We start from the raw sequence: 16,412 nt of genomic DNA on the forward strand, positions 1-16,412 counted from the left end.
CCAAATCTATCTACAGCACTAACAATTAGTCTCAATTTGTACTGTATTGGCAGCCCTTTGATATCAGTAGTTGGCCTTACAAATGCTTGAACTGAGGTTTTCTTCGTTTCTTAGTCCAGTTGTTTTCAATCAATACCTCCCCTGAGGAAAGAACGCTGAAAATGCATTGTGTTTGAGGTCAGCTAAGGACTTGGCAATTGCAAAAAGAATTTTGATGTTTTGCCCAGAAAGACAACCTTCTGGGAAAAAAGCCTTGTATGATTTTAACTCAATTTTCCTCCTACGCTTTACCAGTGGTGTCAAGAAAAGCTTGCTTACCAAGTCACAAACCCAAGATCTAAAGCCCATCCTTAGCAGTATCTCACAAGTTCTACACCTCTCTAGAGACATCCATCCATTCTCTATTTCACTTGGAACTTTTTTTTCGGTGTTTCCTTATTTTTTGCCACTGACAGGTGAAGAATTTTTTATTGGTTAATGATTGGCCTTCCACAGAGATCTCAGAAAAATCCATATACCACTTTCTGCTTATCAAGTGCCATATAGGTTGAATATGTGTAAAACTCGGGAAGCAGAGAGTCAACATTTCAAAGATTGGCATCTCGGATCAAAGTGATTTAATCGGAGGCTACTGCTTTGGTGATAATTTGATGATCCTTGAGAAGCTGGTTGAGAAATTAAATACAAAGTGATTTATTCCTAGTGACATTTTAATCCTGTATTTGTCCATCGATGCCAGCCTCCGTAACCCTCCCATTCATCCCTATAGACAACAGGGAAGGTTTGTCTGTTTAAGCTGCCATGATGATGACCAGTGGGACCAAGGATTGAAGCTTGGGTTAAACGCACCGCCAAACACAATGTCACCAAGTGATATGTATCAAATTCTTAGGCTTAACAATGAATCTAAAGTTGAAATCTCTAAGGGAGATAATATCTTAATAACACGGACACCTTCATGATCAAAGTAAACAAATACACAGTTGTGTCCCCAAATCAGAACAACGCAAATCTTAAAACTCGTGGACAAATCCTAAAACTTGTGGACATGCAAAACCTCAAACTTATGGACAAAACCTAAAACTTTATACAAAATCTAAAACTGAAGACAAAACCTAAAACTTTATACAAAACCTTAAACTCATTATAACAATATTTAAATCTTAAGGAAAAACCTAAACAGCAAGACCAAATCTAAAACTCATGTACAAAACTTAAAAGCTCAAGACCAAACCTTAATCTATAATTATTGCGAAGTCTGAAATTTAAGACGAAACCTAAAATACAAGACAAAACCTAAAACTTAAGACAAAACCTAAAACTTTAAAACCTAAAACTTAAGACAAAACCTAAAACTTAAAACAAAACCTAACATCCTAGAAAAAACTTAAAACATAACAAAAATCCTGTACTATATATATAAGTCCAGGCAGTCAGCACATGAAATTTTACTCCTTGTAGGAAATGAGATTAATCCCAGGACAATTAAAAAGCAATTGTTTGCATTTCTAAAGAACCTCAACAGACACGATGGGTGTATTACCAGATAAAATATGGTATTTATATAAAATGGAATGCTATTGGTCCGATACATATTAAGCCTGTTTATTTCTCCTAGCGGACACCGCCCTCATATCCTACATCATTCAATATCAAATATAAATGGTTCCCTCAGATATCCGTCAGACAAAAACACATGAGGTCTGTCAACTACGAGCTGAAAAAATATCAGAGATAAGACTGGACAGAATTTGGAATGTTATTATTTTGGATAAAATAATCTTTTACCCATGTATATTTACAATATTTCAAAACATATAAAGAAGATGTCAATGCTTAACATCTTTGCCATCTATAGTCTATTTCTCCTGTTGATCAAAAAAATACATCAACCCTTATAAAAGGAAACATTTACTGAATTTAATTACAGCAATATAGTGTACTATACTATACTTTGAGTGTAACCAGTCGTTGAAATGTGAGGGAAGAGAAACGGTTTTCTGATAGTGAATCAAACATCAAGTTGCTAACCAAGTGAAACTGAAAGGTCAGTAAGACCACAGACGTATTGTGCCAGCATCCAGCGTATTTCCACTGCTCTAAAAAAGGTAGTACTGAAAACGTACGTGATCTCGCCAATCTACCTACGGCACACAGCCAAATATAGATTATCGTCAAACACAGGAGTAATGTACGTGTGACATTAAACGAAAGGACCGTTGGTGTAGATACAGGTAGAGCTAAGCGGCCATTTTATCGTAATTCTAACTCCCGTATTTAGAATTTTACTACATCAGTGAGTAAATTGTATTCCCGGCTCGGAGTTAGCTAGAGTACATCAATATAACAATTCTAAGTACTGGTTCGGGGGCCAGTCAGTATCACAGAAGGCATATAACATACCACATATATCATACCACATATATCATACCACCACATATATCATACCACACACATACATACACACCACATATATCATACCACATATATCATACCACCACACACATACATACCACATATATCATACCACCACACACATACATACCACATATATCATACCACACACATACACACCACATATATCATACCACACACATACACACCACATATATCATACCACACACATACATACCACACATATCATACCACCACACATACACACCACATATATCATACCACCACACATACACACCACATACATTTGTATATCATACCACACACATACACACCACATATATCATACCACCTCACACATACACACCACATATATCATACCACACACATACATACATACCTCACACATACACATACCACATATATCATACCACCACACACATACATATCAAATATATCATACCACCACACACATACATACCACATATATCATACCACACACATACATACATACCACATATATCATACCACACACACATACACACCACATATATCATACCACACACATACACACCACATATATCATACCACCACACACATACACACCACATATATCATACCACCACACATACACACCACATATATCATACCACCACACATACACACCACACACATACATACCACACACATACATACATACCACATATATCATACCACACACATACATACCACATATCATACCACACACATACATACCACATATATCATACCACACACATACATACCACATATAACATACCACACACACATACACACCACATATATCATACCACCACACACATACATACCACATATATCATACCACCACACACATACATACCACACACACATACATATCACATATATCATACCACCACACACATACATACCACATATATCATACCACCACACATACACACCACATATATCATACCACACACATACATACCACATATATCATACCACCACACACATACATACCACACATACCATACCACCACACATACATACCTACATACCACAGATATCATACCACCACACACATACATACCACATATATCATACCACACACATACATACATATCACATATATCATACCACCACACACATACACACCACATATATCATACCACCACACACATGCACACCACATATATCATACCACCACACACATACATATCACATATATCATACCACACACATACATACATATCACATATATCATACCACCACACACATACACACCACATATATCATACCACCACACACATACATACCACATATATCATACCACCACACACATACATACCACATATATCATACCACCACACACATACATACCACATATATCATACCACCACACATACATACCACACATACATACCACATATATCTTACCACACACATACATACCACATATATCTTACCACACACATACATACCACATATATCATACCACACACATACATACATATCACATATATCATACCACCACACACATACACACCACATATATCATACCACCACACACATGCACACCACATATATCATACCACCACACACATACATATCACATATATCATACCACACACATACATACATATCACATATATCATACCACCACACACATACACACCACATATATCATACCACCACACACATGCACACCACATATATCATACCACCACACACATACATACCACATATATCATACCACCACACACATACATATCACATATATCATACCACACACATACATACATATCACATATATCATACCACCACACACATACACACCACATATATCATACCACCACACACATACATACCACATATATCATACCACCACACACATACATACCACATATATCATACCACCACACACATACATACCACATATATCATACCACCACACATACATACCACACATACATACCACATATATCTTACCACACACATACATACCACATATATCTTACCACACACATACATACCACATATATCATACCACACACATACATACCACATATATCATACCACCTCACACATACACTATATCACATCACATTGTTCAAGGTCATTTTATAAGAGGCCCATGGGCCTTAACGGTCACATGTGTTTTGATATATTTTAGCACATTTGACCAGATTTGCCACCAGACTTCGTCTCAGGTGACCTAAAAAACTTGTGGCCTTATGGTTCTTCAGAAGAAGTCATTCAATGAAAAAATAAACATAAGCTACGCCCGTAAATGATTTACAATGACACAACATCGTATCAGCTCAAAATTATTTCTTGTCAGGTGAGTTAAAACATACCTTTTTAATGTAGGGAATATGACTTCTAAGAATGCGATATGAATAATGCATTTATTACAACAAATAATTCTGTCTGGAGGTCAGTCTTAATTTAATATCTGTGGGTTGATAGATCCACTTCTATCTACATGTACAGTAGACAGACAGATATAGAATTCAATTTTCTAATGATATTCCCAAAGGAAACGTGAATGTCTTTCAAATCTGTCACTAATATCATTCACATTTTAAAGGCTAAATGTACCAATGCGTTACAACATATAAATGATATCCACTTTTTATTCCTTCCGAATTTACCAAAAATTTTTTATCTTAAGCTGACTGTGTAAGTTAAAAAGCTTCCAATTGAGATTGAAAGAAATAAAATACAAAGTCTGGGTATTCAGAAATTGTTTCTGAGATATTTCTGTATGATCACAACAGGTTTCAGTCGTCATATCTACCAGAAAGTGCCGACATTTCAGTTTGCTCTCTGCTTGGAGATTCATACCCGGATCCGCCCCTATGAAAACCGCCAGTGAAATTGTCACAATTGCTTGCACTGTCAGCTTAGAATCAACTCAGAGAAAACATATTATTGATCTATCTTGATTAAATAATCATCCCCTTATCAATGTCATAACACCCATTTCATAAATTGTGTTATGAAAAGACACACATAGACACATAGTCACAGCCCACATTTATCACTGATTCAACATGACGTCATAAATAGGTATATGACATGCATAATGTCATGTCACGACATTTCACCTACGCTGTCAGGTTTCGATTCCTTGACCGGACATGTAAAAGAATCCAGGGTTCACCTGCCCAACCACATGTCATAATGGGGGCATATTGCGGCTTGATCAAAAAAAAATTTTTTTAACAGTTTCATAAATCTCGTACCAAATGGAAATACATTGGAGATGTCCAATAAATCAACTATCCTGAAAAGGTTCATTTCTATGAAGCAGCTGTATAAATCAAATCAACTGTACCGTGTGTTTTCATTAACAATTTATTGAAATAGTTTCATTCTTGAAACTATGCATTACTTGGTTAAAAGCAATTTGAAATAAAGATCTGAATACTGGATTCGAAAAAGTCTTCTGCCTGCCAAAATATTTCAATCATCAAACCCTCCATTAGTGTAGGTGCACACTTTCGGAAATTTCATTTATCAAAGTGAAAGTGATGCTTGTAAAAGAAGGGCAAGTTGGGAGAGATAATTTGGAACTCTGGGACGAACCAATACGAAACTGTCGAGAGGAAGCATGGAGACATATCGACACTCACCAGCCGTACCGGCATTACGTCAGAAGCCTAGACAGACCCAAGTTTCATCAATATCCCTAAAGTAAGGAAATTCATTAACTTCAAATTTTCCATAGGAAAGCCTTACACAAGTTACGGAAAGTTTCTTATCTACGATTTTTTCCTTAAATCCAATAACAATGCTTTCCTATGGAAAATTTTACGTTCAGGAATTTCTTAATGTAAGGAACATTGAGAAAAACGGGGCGTAGTACGGAACCTATATTTGCATATAAACAGAAAATTGCGTCCTTCTAGTTAAGATCTGACAAATTCAAAAACCTTAGCAATTTGATCCTGTGATTTTAACGGTGTTCAAGTTTATATAGGTAGTTTATATTTGATTAACCCGTCTCAGAGATTGCCATCTGAATTATGGGTAATTTATACCACGGAATGCCATTTAATGGAATTGACATGATGCGACATAATTAGATATATAACAAAGTAACACAAATGATGATTTCCTTGATGTCGCCAGGCCTCAAACTCTGCTCACAACATACAGCATCTAATAGCCTAGCGAGAAAAACCTGCAGCTTACACCACCATACCAAATCCATATTCTTAGAAAAGAATGCTTTGATATTGCACAGCGATGAGAAGTTAAATACCCTGACCATTAACAATAAAGATCAATTGTCCACAAGATCATATTGAATACCTGGATTGCAATGTGTACATAGATGCGAATTATACAATTATTACAAATATTCACACACCGTACAATTACAACACAATGTATCATATACACTATATATATTGATAGTAAGGTCAAAGATTTTAGTTTATTCAGCATTCAACACCAAGTTTGGACTATCAAACCTGATCATCTCAAGACAATAGGTCATTGTTATTTTCGTAGGTCTTGGTATACGAGTCCAATTCTGGCCTAATGAACATTTAGAGGTTATGCGTTGCAGCCATCTTCAAATTAGCCACCCCAACAAATACACTGCCAATATGAGTTGGAGCGTGATTAATTTAAGTTAATATAACTTGTTTCGCAATTGTTTTAAAATAAATAAAGTTTATATTTACATTGGTTTGAGATTACAAATCCACCTGACGAAAACTCAATCAAAGGGTTAAAACCTTTGGATGCATGTATGTTGGAATCTTAATTTCCACTGTTATATGCCTCAGGGCTCTTCTTCATAACCCTGTCCTGGTCAGGCCATCGAGTGACAAGTGTTCGGAGACGTATGATTTAGCTTGCTTCAGAAGATCCATTTCGAATGCAAAATCAAAAACCAGTTCATATAAATCAAGAATAGTTGATTTTATAATTTTTTTATTTCACGTTTTACTTGTCTGAACTTTGGTTTGAACGATTTGTTAAAAAGAGATGAGGTTGTTTTTGCTTAGAACTACCATATATATACCCTGTAAATTATGAATCATACAAGATTAAGTGTCGAGTCAAACAATTGTCTACAACACGGACAACTCTCACGTGTAACTAAGTTCTACATCCTTTCGGTATTTACACAGTAAGCATGGACTATTTAGGGCAAACATTTCCACGCCATACATATTAAAGAATTCTCATGAATTTGTTTGACTTTGGCTCAGGGCATGTTGCTTCCTTCTATTCTGAAACTAGAATATTCCACACAATTCTAAATCTGAAGCTAAAACAATTCTCCCAGCTCTCAGCCTAAAAGTTAAGTCAATTCCGAGTCTAAAACTAGCGGGGGGGGGGAAAAATTGCATTTAAAACAAATAAAAAAAAAATTAAACTATATCGAATCATTAAAGATTAAAATCTGGTCCTTTTTTTTTTGCCTCAAGCAGTTGAAATTTAAATATTTTATATCTAATTTGTCAAGAAGATCTTTTAATCAGTTGCACCTGATTATAACGGATTACCACCGTACCATGAAAAGACCAGCATAAGCTGTTGTCATAATAATAAACAGACAGAAAGCTCAGTGACCGTGAAATAATTTCTGTGGAGCATTTCCTGATACTGTTCGAATTCCATTTCGAACTCACGTTGATAATTCTGACTCACCTCACCCTAGGTAGGGACCTACTGGGACAGACTCGTAAATGAAATCACAAAACGACACGGGATCCCCAGAACAGAAAAAAGCTGTGGAACTAACCGAGACAACGACTACGCCAGAATCCGACAAATTACACCGATAAAAACCACGAGTCTTTGGTGAGCAAATTACACAAGCACATACACAAAGAATATGACTCTAATATGCTTATGTGTACTGCACGTTAACTATGGAATCAGTATTTCCATAACTCTTTGTAGCACACGTTTAATGTACTAGTACAAGTAGTGATAGCGACGTCCCATCCGCGGACGAGTCCATTTCTGCCATGATAATGATAAAAGTTTATCTGCGATGTATGCAGTTGATGATATATTGCATAATATTTATATATTTTGGAATTCATAAGCATTTTACAAATTACGGAAATCCTGCAAAAGAACGGTTAATCAGATTTGGGAAAGATGCGTATCTTTTTTAGATGAAATAAATTTTCTGTGACCCTTCAGATTAAGTTTCTGGTCCTCGTGAATATCACTGTTTAAACTGTATGACCTTAGCTTTAGCAAGGATATAAAAAACTTCATAAACAAATTCTGGAATCTCTAATCACTTCTATGAATAAATCATTTTGCATGAAGTAAAAACAGCACATTCTGCATAGAATGTATAATATTTAATTTGTTAGAGGTTAAATACAAATTGACTATTCGTATTTCAATATTTTTCTTTAAAGATTTTAACATAGCACTGCTTTTAAAAGAAAAAAAAGAAAAAAAAAGATCAACATCTTTGAAGCTCTTAAGAGATTGTGATCACCTAGCATGTTTTCGCTGAACAAATACTGCTACCTCCAAAAGTTTAACCACGGGTGGTCAGAAGGGTGGCGTTCTCCCTGCACCAAGGCGATGTCAGAGAGTTTATGAAAGGAATTATCAACGAGATATCATTTATTTACCCAATGTCTATCAACCTTTCCTCATTTAAACGTATCAAGCAAGCTTATCTCAATGTTTAGACTTGAGTTCCCCATGCAGATACAAGCAGTGTATATTTTACCCACAAAACTAACAAATGCGAAAGTAATCCTACCTAACTTTGTGATTACATGCTCTAGACATCTTATAGAACATTACAAAATTTTATATTACAAACTTTGCCGCCTGGAGGATATTTTAAAGCCCAATGGAAACTGTTTTTTGGTAATTAATTTTGATAATTAATTGAAGTGCTGTATTAGATTTGATAACAGAAATGAAAACTAGCTTCAAGTTATCGTAAACCAGAAACACTACAGCTAAGAGGTAAAAATTACTCCTACGAACAGAAAGAATTTTGAAGGATTCCTTAAGTCAGTGATCTGACAGCTGTTCATGTCAAGCATTTGATTTTATCCATAGAACAAATTGCAGAAACCTTCCAGTCTTTTTTTTCAAAAAACCAATTACTGTTTTGTCAAAATGTGCCCCGTTTGATTGACAAACAAGACAAGAGTTGTAAGTTTTATAAATAACCCCCTTCTGGTTTCTAGAGACTGGGACCAAACCTCATTGGTTCTAGCGACTATAATAAGGTCCCAACCAAATCCCAAACCATATCTAAAATATTACACAGTGATCACTTTCATCATCTGTCAATCAAAATGCCATACCCAGTAATGGGAAAATTTTAAATTACGTTGTGACATTCAAAAGACAAAAGTATTTACACTATGAACTGTTTAAAACTTGAGAAAATGATTACTTGTGCTGTATGGGGAAGTTTTGAAGGAAATTTGTAGATAGAAGTCCCAATGGGATTATAGACTTTAAATTCCGTCAGTTCATTTTATTGACTTGCTTAGATCTATATATATATCAACATAGATGTCAGAAATAAAGAAGACAATTTAAAATGAGAATTATTTCTCAAATTTGAGTATGAGGAAGTTTTGAAGGAATTTTGTAGATAGAAGTCCCAATGGGATTATAGACTATGAATTCCGTCAGTTCATTTTATAGACTTGCTTAGATCTATCAACACAGATGTCAGAAATGAAGAAGACAATTTAAAATGAGAATTATTTCTTAAATTTGAGAATAAGTACTAAAATGAGAATTATTTCTCAAATTTGAGAATAAGTACAAACAATAAAAAAGAAATAAAGTCACTTACGACAGAAAGGCCAATAGTAGTCCCTTTTAACCGATCCTCTATATCCGACCATCATTGTGTGTGTGTGTACCATAAGATTATAACACCATCCTATCACCTGTCTGCCGACATACACTGACAGCTCCCCTATAAGGACGACTTCCTACAATGACGCCTCCCTACAACTCGGCTCCCTATAAAGTTCTAGCTGACAGCTCCCTCACAGATAACTAACTTCTCTCCTCACGCCTCTCAGCAGTCTGAATTGTCTGAAAGCGTTAATCGGGACATAGTCCTGCTTCTTTCGTAATTAGAAAATATATCATTTCGTTGTTCTTCATCTCGTATCCATTATTAATGGTTGCTGTCACCGTTGCTGGTCGCCACGGAAACTTACCCCGGGATAATGTTAGGGAGCAGACAAACCAACCAATTCCTGGTGCAGCTACATCTGGGTTGTAACCAATGAAGCGGTAGCTACCTTAATCTGGCAGTCAAGTGTAGAGACACCACCCCTTTATAAAACTACATCGCTGGGACCATTGTAACACACAGGGAAAATCAGTGTTATGATACGGCTGCTGTAACAAGCCCATCTACAGTGTTGTCATAAGCCAGTCCTACCTGACAAGGTGTCGATATTTCACTACAGCGGATACCCTGGTGTGCTAGGCAGTATTGGAGCCCCTACTATATATACAACATACAATAGCATTCACACCATCTGTGGCAATGGTACACAAGTAACTGTCTCACTGTCTGCTACCTGGAAACACCAACAGCTAAGGACCCCAGTCACTTGTCTGTCGCTGCGACTGGACACTCGTAAATTCACAGAAGTTTTAAATACAACACAAGCTTTTTTCTAATTGTCTGCAGTGTAAACTACGGCTGAGATAGCGAGATGTCAAGATGTGGAGAGATTCTAAATAGAATACTGGTATTTTAGATATTTTCTCGAGGTCTGGAAAGAGATAGTGATAGTGTGTTGTCAAAATATGGAATTTAGAATCTACATGGAGTATTATCTTTTTTTAGATATTTTCATGAGAATGGGTTTTTTTCTGGTAAAGCTACATGGAGTATTTTTTTTTTTTAGATATTTTCATGAGAATAGGTTTTTTCTTGTAAAGGGTATGGCTGAGAATGATAGCAGTGATTAGATTTTATGGATATCGCGGAATTTTATAGGAAAGCTATAATTTATTTATACAAGGTTTCGTGTTTATTTTATCTGTTTACTGTTTTCATTAGAAATAAATACAGATGTACCGAGTCATTTCTATTGTAACATGTACATTAATCAGATAACAATACAACTGATTAATTGTTGGCAAATGAACGAGCGGAATCTATCCTTCTATCTGGCTTTAGGCCATGGAGGAGTTTGTATTCACAGAAGAAAAAAAATGAAAAAGAAAAAAAATCTTGAAACTGTTTCAATTGTTACTTCATCTTTTTAAAACTTTTAAAATTGAAGATTTTTTCTCATTTTTTTTTTTTTCAAATTAAATGTTCAAAACATGCCTGTATAAAAAACATACTTGTGCACATGTGCATAGTACAGGAATAATGCATGGTAAATATTTGAATATATAGTATTTGAAATGTCTGATATGGAAAAAGTTCAATATAGTTTCTCCATTCATGGCAATCATAAGAATGGATGTCTTAACAATATATTTTTATTGTATATGTCTTAATTTCTTGACATCAACAATTTTAAGACATTTACATTTTAACATTACATATAAAATCCACTTGTACAACACACAGAATTTTCGCTATTTTTTTTCTTTTGAAAGCCACAATTAATTATAATAGGAGTATTACAGCTATAATTTTAATTCCCCTTGTTTTTTATTCTGCTATTAACTGAAACTGAAGTATGTATGCTATTAAAAATTCTCTGCTTCTTTGCCAGTATTTTTTTTGTTCCAAGTGAGAGAAGGAAAATACATTTGGCTGATAAAATTCCAGAGTTATCAGAAACAAGCGATTCTCTTCCCTGATGTCCTCCCTGTCTGGTGTTACCCAACCAGTTAAAATGTAGATCCTGGGAATCTCTTCATGCCTCTGTCCCTGCTAAATCATTTTACCAACTGTTCTTTTCTTCTATTTTTTTCAATGGGGATAAACAATTTAATGCTACAGGTTTGCAAGGGTAACTTTTGTTGCTGTAGGTAAATCCTCAAAAAAAATAACATTTTTTTTTTTTTTTTTTTTAAATTGTACAAATGTCAGAGATAATTATACACAGTATTTCTCCCCCATGTATCTGAAAACAATGGTTTATATAACAGATAGAATCTTATATAATTTGTCTTCCGTGTGTCGATTACCTATGAGAATAACTGCAGTACTGCGGTACTGTATGTATGGAGGGTTTCTAGAGTCACTGGAGTGAAAGAAAGTGACAGGTATTTATTTTTTCTACATTAAAAATAGAAAGCTGGTGGAGGAGAGTTTTATTTGCAACAATAAACAGAACACTTTCGGATCGTATGTGTTCCAAAGTAGCATAGAATCTCCATCTGTCCGAAACTCCTTAAATTCCACAGGAATATTATGTATACAACACATACTCCTCAATTATTGGACAGTATAATTGTAATCCCCTGGAGTGCCAACTTATTAAATCATTAGAAAAGCCACCCTGTTCTACAACACATTCCTCTAACCCCTACGAATGATGTCTGTATACTGTTGGACATAAACATTGACTTTCGATGGAGGTGTGCCAGGAAGCCCCGCCTCCTGCCTCTCATCGGCCCGAATAAACATACAGTAATGGCCCTGTGTCCAGTGGGAGGTCTGGGTACTTCTACACGGAGAGTCGCTTCTCTTGTCTCGTCAATCCTACTGACCGCAGTCTACACCATAATGAGTGTAAAACCCGAAAACCTCTGCAGTCTATGGCATAATGAACGTAAAACCCGAAAACCTCTTCTATATAAATATAGGATGTATCCATCTTACAGCCTCAAGTTCACCATATGTGGCTGCATCAAAATGTTGGCTTTTGTAATAAATTTAATTTGTACATAATTTAATGAGAAAATGAGGTCCAATAGGCCTGTATTGTTTACATGTAAAGAGTGTTGTTGGCAAGCACATTTGACTTTAATGACCTTCAAAAGGAGGTCAAAGTAAAATTTGTTTAAATCTGACTTGATGTATTTGACCTAGCAAATATGGGCAAAGGACATATTTGAATATAATAATGATAGACTTTCATCCCCAGCTATATCTGACCGTCTCTGACCTTACAGATCCAATGACCCCTGTAGCCTTCAATGTGGGTCAAGGTCATTTATTTCAACAAACTTACTTAAATAATAGTCTGTCATCACAGAAAGCTTCATACAAAAGTTGATACATTTTTTTGAAGATGCTAATACATTTGACCTCTGTGACCTTTAACATGGGTATATAATTTGAGTGATTTAATTAAACTACCTTGATAAAACTTTACACCTTAAGGCCACCAGAGAGACCACTTCTCCATTCCTACAAATATCCTTTATAACTTCCACTATACAAAACATGGAGGATTCGAATTCAGGAAGTACCTTAACAGTTGATGAGGCTTATCATCTTTAACTCTATCAGCAGACATTCACAGATGATAAACAAAAAGATAAACAAAGATGATTTTCCCTCTCAACATGGTGGAAGTGTTTTCTTCTTTTTTAATTTCTGTGGAAATACATCAATTTTAGAAACAGATGTTATGTTGCTATCTCTGCCTCCCCATACGAAGGTATCAACAGTGCCACTATACAACCCCGGGGCCGGTTGGGCCCTGATGGGGCAATATCAGTAGGTTTGGCATATGTCTTCTCATTTATTAGACTAAGTGAGAGATTAAATAGTATGAACCCATTCAGCAGTCCTTGTAAAGCTTCATGACCATCAACCATCACATGAACATCCCCTATAAACGATTTGGGAGCTCCCGATAGGGGGTGACCACATGGAATTTTATTATCATCCATCTTCTATACTTACTGATATTTATATATATATATATAAACAGATCAGATACCCTAAGAGAAACCTGTCCTAGGCCAAGTTATTAAACGTTTATCACACTTGCAATTAAATACTTGTTATCAGTACCCAAGCTTTTTTATGTGCTTGTAAATACAAAGACTTTTAATGCCTGTCAGAAAGGGCTTATGGTAGTAAGCTTTTGATCCAAAGCCCATCAGATTTTTTACGGACACAGCAGGAGACCGTGTCTGTCCGACAATAAAGAGGAAAAAAAAGTTCTAAACATAAATATTGATTAGACATGGAAGGAGCAGAATATCGCCTTTACACATCAAATATTTACTTTAAACAAACTATCCATTTTTTCTTAGTGGTGACAGCTTGGGAGGAGTTTTTCCGTTATCATCTTCTAAAACATTCAAACATGGCCGGCTCAACTTCAAAGGGATTTATACATGAAATTGATTTTTATCTACAAACATCAACAATTTTATCTGATACCGTGTGTCAAATTGCTGAAACACAATAATGTTTATGTCGGTGAAAAATAAAAAGTAAAGAATTCAATCACAGATATCAAATTGTCCGAGCACGCTCTACGTCTCTATCATAGAAAAGTCAACAGGACTTCAAATTCAAATTATCAAATTGTCCCAACACACTAAAAGTTTATAATATCATTGGAAAGTCATAAGGTTAGAGAATTAAAACTTCAATATCAAATTTTCCGAACACACTTAAAGTTTGTAATATCGTTGGAAAATCACAATTACCGTGAGAATTTAAACTCGAATATAAAATTGTACAAGTCAGTAGGTTGAAAATTCAAACTCAAATACTAAAATGTCCGAAATACCCTAAAATTGTATAATAACATTGGAAAATCACAATGTTAGAGAATTTAAATGAATATCAAATTGTCCAAGCACATATAAACATTTATATCATTGGAAAGTCGGGAGGTCGAGAATTCAAAGTCAAATACCAAAATGTCCGAATACCCTAAAATTTAATAATAACATTGGAAAATCACAATGTTAGAGAATTTAAATGAATATCAAATTGTCCAAGCACATATAAACATTTATATCATTGGAAAGTCGGGAGGTCGAGAATTCAAACTCTATATATCTTACGAGCAGTTTATTTTAGAAGAAAAAAAACTTCACATTTATCAAAGGGATTAATTTTCATCTAACATATCTGAGCAGATGGCATGGGACTTAGACCTATCAGTTCGTAATGCTTCTTCCGGCTGTCTAAATCATTTTAAGTGCAAACAGATAAGTTTTATCACAAATCATAATCAATGCCTTTCACAGATTGTTGGTCATCAATGATTAATGCCTTTATCTATATGGAGAAGTGTAAAAACGATTCATTTTATAAAGGTCTTTAATGTAAATAGTGTTTAAATATCAAAGTGATTTACTAAGATATTGGAAGAAATCAATAATTAAGCATTAGAAGGTGAAAAGTCAGTTATTAAAATGCTGTCACTAATTTGAAAACTTTGCAAAAAATTATAATCCTCAATTTGGTGAATTCTTGATTTTAAGTTCATTTTTATCTCATAATGACAGATTTGGCTTAAAATCAAATTTCAGCAGGAAATTAATTAATACTAGGATATAAATACCATAGTTAAGAAGTTTCAAGAAAATTCAATATTCCTTTAGGAGACAATGGAATTGAATGCATTTAAATAAGCTCTCATTATCACACAAAATAAAATTCTTTGTAAAGTAACAGTGACCTTGACCTTTAGATTTCACATTTGAAACTGAGAATGCAAAACAAGCATATCAGTATACGCTCTGTATAAAGATAAGTTTAATGTACGTAAGAGAATTCAATTGAAATAAGTTCATGGAATTAAATTTTCTATTTATAGTAACAATGACCTTGACCTTTGATTTAAGACATGAAAAGTGACCTCCAAGCAGGCATTTTAGTGAGGAAACACTGTATGATGTTGAAGTTTGATGGATATTGAAACTTTTATTATTGCACATAAACTTTTGTACGGAAAACCTATGACTGAGGACCGTCAACGCCAACATGGTGATCGGTTTATGTCACCATAATTCATTGAGGAATGAGGTAGTATTTGAAATACGAGGCAATTCCAAGTAAACGAATCCCATTGTACTCCCTGAATATTTTCTAAAAACCATGCAACTTCCTATGCAGACACAAAGTTGTATCGGCATGTTGCATA

General features: G+C 34.9%; 1 protein-coding gene across 2 annotated transcripts in view; it reads right to left on the reverse strand.

Annotated features, from left to right (window-relative positions):
• The window catches only part of LOC117322305 (double-stranded RNA-specific editase 1-like), a 76,194-nt gene extending 65,400 nt beyond the window's left edge, over positions 1–10,794 (reverse strand). The window contains exon 1 of one of the 2 annotated variants that reach the window (XM_033877142.1): positions 10,217–10,794. In XM_033877142.1, the coding sequence (XP_033733033.1) occupies positions 10,217–10,289 (73 nt within the window). In that variant the 5' untranslated portion in view covers positions 10,290–10,794. The remainder of the gene's footprint in view (positions 1–10,216) is intronic. The other variant, XM_033877143.1, reaches the window with a different exon arrangement.
• Between the last annotated feature and the right edge of the window lie 5,618 nt (positions 10,795–16,412).

Source organism: Pecten maximus, chromosome 2 (genome assembly GCF_902652985.1).
Source record: "Pecten maximus chromosome 2, xPecMax1.1, whole genome shotgun sequence".
Classification (NCBI taxonomy): Eukaryota; Metazoa; Mollusca; class Bivalvia; order Pectinida; family Pectinidae; genus Pecten; species Pecten maximus.